General features: G+C 35.1%; 1 protein-coding gene across 1 annotated transcript; it reads right to left on the bottom strand.

Annotated features, from left to right (window-relative positions):
* Positions 1-696: 696 nt before the first annotated feature.
* Positions 697-5,484, bottom strand: LOC107726767 (claudin-14-like). The gene is made up of 3 exons (XM_016536452.1): positions 5,405-5,484; positions 3,402-3,534; positions 697-2,484 (listed from the first exon to the last, which is right to left on the bottom strand). The coding sequence occupies exon 3, from the start codon at positions 2,427-2,429 to the stop codon at positions 1,617-1,619; it is 813 nt and encodes a 270-aa protein (XP_016391938.1). The 5' UTR covers positions 2,430-2,484; positions 3,402-3,534; positions 5,405-5,484; the 3' UTR covers positions 697-1,616.
* Between the last annotated feature and the right edge of the window lie 5,559 nt (positions 5,485-11,043).

Here is an 11,043-nt window from a genome sequence, read left to right as displayed (position 1 = left end):
TTCCATTTCTTACTCATTAAACAGGTCTGTTCATATTGTAGTTCCCTGTTTCCCTCTTCCTGTTTTGAATCACGATGCACATGAGTAGAAAAAAAAAAACTTACATGCTATGTGACATGCAGTAATTAATGTAAAATAACAGAAATCATTAAAGATGCAGTATTTAAGATCTTTATTATTAGCTACTACTTTGAAAAGAATTTGATGTAATAACAATTATCATTCCCAAATTGGTAGTAAATTTCACAATTAATTACAAAGAAATGGCAAGGCATTATATTAAACATGATTTTTTTTATGTAGAAAGACTGAAGTAGTATTTTCATGTAAAACATACTCCAGTATTCTTTTTATTTACAACCAATTTTTTTACAGTGTACAACAGACATTTGTAATTTTAAAAATGAACATGACCATTTAAAATGAACACCTGAAGGAAAAATGGTGAGCACTTACAGGACCCAAGATATGTATTTTCCTTCACACACTTTTAATTTGAACTAAAAGCCTTAATGCTGATTAATTGTTTTGCATTATTTTGTGTCAGGATTTTATGTACTTTAAATGCCACAGAAAAGTGCAAACTATATTTTTTCTTATGAAGACCATATTTATACTACAAAAGAAAAGGTGTGGTATAAATGTGTAAAATATTATTTGGGGGGAAAAAATCTATTATATTACTTTTTTTGCTCCTTATTGTAATGTACTCTATTTAATATGTTATTATTTATTTTGCTCAAATTTAAACTGTTTTTCTCCCTCACTCACAGCCCCCCGGCCGGTCCCCCGACCCCAGTTTAAAAGCGTACTTTTCTTTGAGTTGGAACTTACGACTGCAAAGTATACCAGCACTCGGTCCTCTTATTCAAAACACATCCTTCTACTATTTTACTCTTAAATATACAGGTACTTGGATAATTACCCAAATCATCACATATTTATGGTGGTGCATTTGAGGGAGGAAGAGGAACATAGTGTTAGTGACCTACCTATTGAGAGATGTTTACTGTGTCTGCTGAGTAGAACAAAATAGCAGAGCTTTATGTAAAGAGTTTGGGGCCAATGACTAATAAACAACCCAAATCTTTATTTAGAAAGTGAATATGATCATTTAATGCTCAAACTGAATGAATTTAAATTTGATGACAAAATAAAGATGACTGTAATTAACAAATGAAAACAATATTAATAAAACGGTCATTTAAAAAACACAATAACATTGCAAAATGCTACATGTGACTACAAAAACAGTACATATTTTTAAGTGCACTTAACAAGGTTAATTGACCCAGTGCTGAAAAGTCAATTAGCTTTGCATATTTACAAATGATTCTGTCAATCCATTTTGGAATCCATTTTGCTGTTTATTTATCATTTTAATATAATTTTTAAACCTTCAAAAAAGAACAGCAATGTTTGTCTAGAAGAGAAACCAAAAGTAAAGTCAAAATATTCTATTCAATCAAACGCATTTGCTCTTTCTCCGGCAGTGTGTCTATTCAACTTGAGCCTTAATCCAACATTCGGCCTATTATAAGAGTCTTTTGAGAGTCCAAGTATTAATCACTTCAGTGCTTTTAGGAAAAATGGTACAAAAAGATTAGCACAAATCCTCAAACGTAGCCTGTGACATCATACCCGGCTGCTGTGTTCTGCCGAGCTGATTTCCTGGAATCCTGAGCTGGCGAAGTGGAGTGGGTAGTGCTTGTATGGCTGTTAAGGGTCTGGTTCTTGTTGGCAGGTTTGGGGTTTGTGGTTGAGTGTAGCGTGGCTGGATGGTAGGGCATCGAATGGGATGGTCCATGTGGTCCGGTGCGGTCAGGGTAGGGGTAATGGCGTCTGGTTCCCATGCTACCATCCAAATCGTCACAACAGGATGCACTCAACAGCCCTCCACCTAGCATGGACAAAAGCGAAGAAGCCAAGCCCACGTATAAGCAGTCACCTATCTCAAACTTTAGACTGGCTGGCATGTTCTGCATGTAGAAGGTCTGCACCACCTCATGGGTCTTCCAACACACAGGGATCAACGACAAAAGCCCTGCCAGGAGGAAGAGTGAACCACCTATCCCAGCCACCTTGCTCTTGACCGAAGAGCCATCCATGCAGACGGTGCACTGCATGCCAACGGTGGACACCGCGCAGGCCATGACGGAAAAGATGGAGGAGATGACCATCATGGCCCTGGCTGCTTGTAGATCAGTGGTGAGCCCCAGAAGGGTGTTGTAGGTCTCACACTGGAAGGCTCCGGTGCTCTGGTAGACACACTCCATCCATAGACCTTTCATGCTGACTACCGCCGTCACGATGTTGGGGCCAATGTGTGCGGACGTTGCCCAATATGGCAGAAGAGTGGCTACCAGGGTCCCCAGCATGCCAAAGAGGCCAAAAAAGAACCCCATCAACTCCAGCGCTGCTATCACCATGTCACCCACTGGTTGAATGTGTTCTCAAAAAGTCAAAAAAACTTCCGCTTGATTACTGTAAAGGAAAATAATACACACTTTAGCCCAATAAATCTATTAATCTCAGCTGAAGCAAGTGTGCTTAGTTAATTGTAATGTGCACTTGTAGTGTATTTCAAATATTAAAAGTATATATTTTTTTAAACTGTACTTGCAGGTAATATATATTAATGAAATCAAATGCCACTTAGGTGTACTTAAAGACTTTCATTACTATATTTCTTTACACACTATACACTTCTAGAAAGTGCACTTTGTAATCATGTCAAATTAAAAGTTTTACTTTAAAGTACATTTTAAATGATGTTTTATCGTGCGTTAAAAAGTGCACTTATTTTGATGTGTTAACCACTAGTACGCTTGTAAGTCCTTGATTATAATTTTACATGTAGTGTGTTATTCAATATTACATTTAAAGTTAATACATTTTAAATGCACCTTCATCATTACAAATGTGTAATAACAAATATATTTTACACACAAGTTTCAATAGAAATGACATTAAAGTGCATTTAGTTGACTTTAATCTCTTGTCAGTACATTCGGCCGTATATTTCAAAGACAACAGAATAATACAATTACATATAAAAATGTACTTTAGTCCTACTTATGTCAAAAAAGTTCAAATTTAAATACATTTAACAAACCACATTACATTCTATTCACACTTAAGTATATTATTTTCATAAAAGTGCTCCTTTTTTAAAAGTACACTCTAAAAAATGCTGGGTTGTTTCATCCCAATGTTGGGTCAAATATGGACTAACCCAACTGTTGGGTTAAAAAGTTAATCTAAAAATGTAACCAAAATTTAACCCAACAGCTGGGTTAGTCCATATTTGACCCAACATTGGGTTGAAACAACCCAGCATTTTTTAGAGTGTATACTAAAGTATCATTCTTTTTCACAAAAGGTGCTGCAAGTGTACTTACACTACATATGTTAATGAGTGAGATGTTTCCAGTAGTTCTTGTGTTCCCACAGCCCTTTTATTTGTGCTCCTACCATCTCTGTTGCTCTGTAGATATCAGGAGCTGTCCCTGTACCATGTACACTCAGGCACCTCTAGAAAAGAGAAGTTAAAGATTTACTTGTTACTCACCCCAAAACTGACCTTTTCTGAGTTTATCCCAAAAACAAGGCCACTGTGGGAAAGAGCAGCGTCAATCACAGCGAGTAAGTGTTATGTATTTATTTATTCCATTTTTTTTCACAGGAGTGTAAAAATGACTCAAATGTTATTAGATGTTTTGTGATTTGTAAAATTTCAATGTTATACTAAAATGACGTTTTCATTAGATATAGATTCCTTTTGCCATTAATTGTAATAATTCAGTGAGATTTTTGTATGCACAAAGAGTCTGACAACAGCCAGTGCTCCACACAGAGATCTGATCTCACCATCATCCAGTATGTCTGTGATTACATGAAGAAACAGAACAAACTCAGACAGACTAAATCCAGAAGAACTGTGGCAACGTCTCCAAGATACTTCAAGAAACCTACCTGAAAAACTATGTGCAAGTGTACCTATGACAAAAGGTTTTAAACAAAAAGGTTGGTTTCTTGAAGCGTCTTGGAGACGTTGCCACAGTTCTTCTGGATTTAGTCTGTCTCAGTTTTTGCAAAAGCCCGACTAACATACCTTTTAAAAGCACAAATAACATATAATAACAAATAACAACAAAAATAACAAATAACAGAAAAAAATAGATTTCAATGATTTTGACCCTTAAAGGGGTGGTTGATTGCGATTTCACTTTTTTAACGTTAGTTAGTGTGTAATGTTGCTGTTTGATCATAAACAATATCTGCAAAGTTACGAAGCTGAAAGTTCAATGCAAACGGAGATATTTAAAATTATGGCAGTTTAATGCCTACAAAAACGACTGGTATTTTTTAACAAACGAAGCATTAACACATGTTAGACTGCACCCCATAAACACAATCACGCCTAGAAAAAAACCAGTCAACCACCCCTTTAAACTAAAAATGTCCCTGGTTTCCATTTCAGAAATCGATCACACGAACTGCTAGTGGGTAGGGCTGCACGAACTGATATTAGGTTTAAAAATAAAAATATTTTCAATTTTAAATGTAATGAGGGATTAATAATAGAATGTATTTAACACAATTATCACTATTAATCACTATTAATCACAATTATCACAAGTTTCATTTGTCTGAGTACAAGGTTTTATTTTTTCAATTTTGCACCTTGTTTTGTCCCACTTCTCAAGAATGACTGAATTATGATTTTTGTCATAATCGTGCAGCCCTACTAGTGGGATATTGCTTTTATACAGCGATTTAATATTGAGTAACTTCCATTTTAGACACAATATTGCCAGATACGTTGTCTATTTTTCTCCACCAACGAACATAAGCCACAGGAGAATCAACAACAGCACAACACGCTAGCAGTGTTGCTTGAATCAGTAAACGAATCGTTTGATTCTGAATGATTCAATGACTCGATCGTTATCGCCACAGAGGTGTTTTTCAACGGCTCTGCTGGCGACCAATCAAATTTAATGACCGGAAGTAGCCTAACTGTTACATAAACAAAATACTAGTATTTAATTGAACGAAAAAGGATTAAAGAACAAACATACTTTTAAAGAGAAACAGTTCGCAGAAAAATTTGAAAGAAAGAAAATTTCTTTTTAAACAAATGAATACACAGTGGTGTATTTTTATAAATTGATACGTAACAGTATTGCGTAATTAAAAGTGTAGCCTAAGCCAAACTATTACAATCCTGTCATAGTCCAACTATTTGCCACATGGCAAGGACATTGTTGTAAGCAAGATTTTGATTAATTCTTCTGTCTGATTTGCTATAAAAAGCATTTGTATTTTTACTAGACAACAAACAATTACACATTGATAAGCAGGACGTGCAGAGCAACATACATACTTAAACGTAGCCTACCTGGTTAGTTATTTCATCAAGTCAACAAAAAGTGTGTACCTTTGCAGACACATCACCGAACAGTGCATGTGTGTGTGGACAGATACAGTTTGAGCCGCTTTCAGCTGAACCCTTGACTCAATCTCAGTTAAATCACCTCACTGTAATGAGATTACACCAATAATCCAGCCTCTTACTGGAAGGGTCAACCACGAACCAGCAAAAACAATAGATTCATGTGACAGGCCATGTATGCCACCAAAATTACCCTGCGCATTATAACTTTGTGGCTTTAATTTATAATGTTTTCAGGTTGTACTGAACTGCACTAAAAGTAAAATAAACTATATATTGATATATATTGTTATACTAAAATATAACTATAAAATCAACTATTAAAAATTGTATTTATTTATGTAATTATATTATTCAAAATTGCTAAATGTTATTAAAATGATGTATGATTGATGCAATATATCTACACTGGTCACATTGAGGTCTCTCAGGTCAGGGGTGAGATGTGTAGATGCTGTAATGGGAACGGCGTGTTTGGACCCAGAGGATGATGTGCCGTAGCCTACAGAGGGACAGCGGAGGAGCAGAAAGGGTGAGAGGAGTCTACGGAGGTGCCATCCACACACACCTCAGCAAATGAGCTCAGAGGTGTGGAGATACACACAATGCAGGATAGTCTGAGTCTGAGTCCCAAATCAACACCTATGAACTTTGACTCGTACGACCTGAAGCTAGCGATAAACACACTGAAATAATGAGTTATAGTATACTGTTTTATAAAATGCATTGCTAGGAGGAAACTAAATATAAATATTGGGGGGAAATTGCACCAAAAAAAAACTTTGGTAAATCTGAATTTAAAATTAATATAATTATTAATAAATGACTTGAGATTACTTTTTTCTAAGTTGCACATGTAAATGAGAGAGTGTAGAAAGTGCAGCAGAATTGAAAAGACTTCAGATTTCTTTCTAAGATATCGAACATCAAACCACACATATGGCGTATAAGCCAGTTTACAGAAATGTCCCAGCCCATCACCTTGTTGTTCTCACCACATCACTGTTGAACTCATTTGTGGAGGTATGTGTGCCTCACACCTTCATGGACACACTTCTCTCACCCTCTCTTCTGTTCTTTCTGTGCTGCCACTAACTGACATGTTCCAGGTTCCCACAACAGCACCCGCACGCTTCATCTCTGAACTAGACACACACTGACCCCACCATGACCTCATTTACATGAATCATATAATCTGTATGTTTATTTATATCCAAGCACCACAAAACTATCAGTATTACTCATACTGAACAAACCACTAACTCTACACTGTTTGTGCTGTGGACACTGAAGCTTCAAATCATTGCTGAGGGGTGTGCTGTACTTTTCGAAGCTATCAGACTTAGGATTTTCACCTGCATGGAGGATGATAAAATCACTCATATATATATATATATACATCGGAGGGCCCCAGACATGGGACCTCATAATACTGGTCGGATTTCACTTGAACCACTGTTATGCTCAAGCAAGCACCACTTTACAGAACAAAAACAAGCATCAGAAAGATCCACCAAACTCAAAAGAGTCAAAAACAAATCAGAATTGTGAATTCATGGTCATGCCATCAGTTTAGTGTTTCTCCTCCGGTTTTGCTAAGTAAAGTACAACCATTGTTATCAAAAATAAGTTAGGTCACCACATGATGCCCTATGTCAAAAAAAAATCTATATATATATGGTGACCTAACTTGGGATATTTAATCATATTTAAGTTTAAAAATGTTGGGGTCAGTAAATATTATTACAATTCCATTTTAATGTATTTTAAAATGCCATTTTTTCCTGTGATGGCAAAGTTGAATTTTCAGCATCATTACTCCAATCTTCAGTGTCACATGATCCTTCAGAAATCATTCTCATATGCTGATTTGGTGCTCAATAAATATTTCTTATTATTATTAATGTTGAAAGCAGTTGTGCTGCTTCATATTTTTGTGGAAACCCTAATACATTTGTTCCAGGATTCTTCGATTAATAGAAAGCTCAAAAGAACAGCATTTATTTGAATTAGACATTATTTGTTACATTTTAAATGTCTTTACTGTTAATTTTGATCAATGTAATGCATCCTTTCTGAATAAAAGTATTAATTTATAATATGAATTAAACTCACAATATGTTACACCTATATATTTAAAAAAAAAAAAAAAATTCTAGCAAATCTTTAAAACTTATTTCTACCAAATTTGTCCCTTCCTGTGCTCAATCAGAACAGACCGGTGACCTTTCATTTGAGAACCACAGTTTGCCCCGTTGTATCAGTTAATTGCACTCTATTGTTAAACTAATTAATCAGCATTTATTTTTCCTCATCTAGGCATTTGCCAGGTCCTAGCACCCTATTACTCAAGAACAGCCTAATCCCGAAAACTCTGTTGATTGAGTTCTTTATCTGAACTCTATCTCTTTGAGCTCAAATACTGGCCAAAAAAAAAACTTTCATGGGTATGTGTAACAGAAAAATTGTAGAAACAAAGGGTGCTAGAATCTGAGGTCAGCGTCCCGGTCAAGAGTATGTAGGTGCTGATGTGGGAATGGTCACCCTGGCTTGACCTGGGCATGTGTGTCCGAGCAGAAAGTGAGCAGAATGGCGGTGATCTAGTGTGAGGGCTGGTGTCACCTCAACACCTCCTTAGATAAGATGAGAGGTGTGAGAAGTGCATGAGTGAACAGGGTCACTAGACGGTCGTTGCTTAAAGCAATGTTGGTCTGTTAACCATTTACACAGTGATAGAAATCATAAATATTAATACCATCTCGATATCACACTTAAGCTTCAAAGATCAATAAGTTTACCTTGCTCTAGTCTACACCATATATCCCATATGGCAAAAAAATATATATTTTTGTGGCCAAAATATATGATAAATATATGTTGCAAACAGTGACACTCAGTGAAATATATTTCTGAAATAGAAATATTTAGTTTCAACCTTCATTTACCAAAATATATTTTGAAATGTATTTAAAAAAATGTATTTTGATAAATGTATTTTCTACATTTAGGCTAAATACAAATGTGGACAGCATACTAGTGATCAAAGGTAGATTTAGAATGATTTAATAATGTTTAATATTTATATATATTGCATTTTTGGAGCATTTAAAATGATGTTCCTTGCTGAAGTTTATTCAAATGTGTTATATGTTTGCACATGTTATAGACAACAAATCAAGTTTTTCTTTAAATGTGACATGTGAATGCATTTTCTTGGACTGAAATAGAATTTTTAAATGCTTTTAAAAATATATTTATACATCTAAAATATATTTTCATATAAAATACAAAAACATGGACAAAAAAACTGTATTGGTAGAAAATCTATTTACGTAAATATATTTTGAAACATATTTTATAATTTTTTTGAAATATATTGAATAATATATTTGAATTTTTATTTTATTTATTTATTTATTTTTCTGTATCTTTCTCTGTTATTGGGAATTTCTTAGCCAAGGAAGACGCATCAATTTATTCAAATCTATTAGCATTTTTACACTGTGTTTCAGTGCTTCAACTCTATGGTGAGCAATTTATTACATTTTTTAAAATAAAGGTTCCAAAAGAGCGCTTTCGCAGCGATGCCATAGAACCTTTTTTGCTCCCCCAAAGAACCTTATATTGCTAGCATATTGACTGTTTATTTGTATTTAAAAAGCACATATTAATGCCTTGTTCTGCATGACATCCCTTAATCCTACCCCATAACTAAAACTACCTTACTAACGATTGATAAACAGTAAATTAGGAGTTTATTGAAGCAAAAGTCATAGTTAATAGCGAGAATTGGACCCCAATTATATTTATAATTCTGTGTATTTATTCTATACAATACATTCAGTTTGAGACAGCCTGTCATGCTTCTAAACTGCTCTGGGTTAAAGCAGGGTCACTGTTTATTTGTGTGTAGGTGCTGATGTGGGAACAGTGATGCAGGTTGTGGTACATGTACTCTGTGTGTAACTGGGTGCCAGTAGAGAGAGTAGAGCAGCAGAGAGGGTGAGAGAAGTGTGCTCATGTGGTGTGAGGACTGTGTTATCCACACACCGCCCCAGATGAGAGCAGAGGTGTGATGCTTGTGTAGACGTGAGAATGACTGGGTCACTGGAATGAACAGCGCTGGACACATGACCCTGAGCAGAGGTCAGCCTTATGATGGAAAATCATAAACATTTCTTTTTTCAATGGCTACCTGTCACGGTAATACTGTGATTGACCTTTGTCAGGGTCGCACCATGAATGAAACTGAGGCTGTGAGAGATATAAGTACAGTGTATTCAAGGGATTTGTACTATAGTTTATCAACATGCCAATTGTTCAGCTGAGAAAACATCTTTCCAAAGAAACTTTCAGCTTTCGACGTTCCATTTTCAAAAAACTCGTGAAACAGTTTTGAAAGTTGAGTTTTGAAAACGATGTGATCTGCCTTTATATGTGCTATTGTTGTTTTCATCCACATAAAGCTCAATATGGCATCTGCCCTGAGGTCTATGATCATTTAATAATGTCATCCAGATTCTGAATCAAATATGCAATTTCTCTTGAGTTGTTTAATTTAGAATAACTGTTTTTTATATTTTCTCATCACTGCTTGCATGTAAAGGAAGAAATGACTCAATCATGAACATTCATTCATCATTCACCATCATGACATCCCCAACCCGTATCTCCTTCTTTCTTCTTTCTGTGGAACACAAAAGTAAATGGTCTGAAGAGTGTTCTTGCTGCTCTTTCTCATACAATGAACACATATTGTAATCTTTCCAAAAAGAATGAAAAAGTATCATAAAACTACCATAAAAGTAATCCATATAACAGTAAGAAATGGTTATGAAAAACTGAAACAGAAGTGAAACAAGTAGTAGGAAAGAGGAGACATAAAAAGCGATACTTATCCTTTGCCGGTGTCCCTGCCCGGAGTGTGTGATATAACTTGTGTGATATAGTTCAAAATCAATAAGGTTTTTGTGAGGAACAGACAGAATTTCAGTTGTTCTTTGTGAGAGAATTACGGCTAACTGGAAAATGTGTATCACGAGTAGACACGCCCCTTATTGCTGATTGGCTACAAGTTTGTTTTGCGATTCGGCCCGAATCAGTTTTCTAAAGTGTTTTTGAAAAATCACATACCCTGCCTTTAACTTGAATTCACCTACTTAAAAACTTCCCCTTTATTGTGGCTTTAAAGTTGAAAGTTTTGTTTCCACATCTGTTTTGGCACACATAAGACTAGTGATCTTTGATGTCATGTATGAATAGTCACCAGATTTTCGAGTGAACAGTCCCTTACCAAAAAGTAGTATACTTCAGGTTTATTTTAAGTATACTTAAGTAAAGTTCAAGTATATTTTTAAGTATACTTTATGTAGTAATTATACAAATATCCTTGTACTAGTAGTATACTTGTAAGTGTACTATTTCAATACTCCTTGGGACTAAATTGGCCCACTTTCTAGTATATAAAAGTATACTTTTAAGTATACTTTAAGTATAACAGTAGTAAACTTTGAGTACACAACTAGTTTACATCTATGTTTTTAGTTTGTAAAAAAATAAAGAAATAAACAAGATTTTGAACAAAA

This window comes from Sinocyclocheilus rhinocerous, unplaced genomic scaffold, assembly GCF_001515625.1.
Source record: "Sinocyclocheilus rhinocerous isolate Xijiao unplaced genomic scaffold, SAMN03320098_v1.1 scaffold846, whole genome shotgun sequence".
NCBI classification, from domain to species: Eukaryota; Metazoa; Chordata; class Actinopteri; order Cypriniformes; family Cyprinidae; genus Sinocyclocheilus; species Sinocyclocheilus rhinocerous.
This window is presented reverse-complemented; position numbering and strand designations above follow the sequence as displayed.

Coding starts and splice junctions, on each gene's coding strand:
- LOC107726767 (XM_016536452.1), bottom strand. CDS start 2,429: ATGGTGATAGCAGCGCTGGAGTTGATGGGGTTCTTTTTTGGCCTCTTT.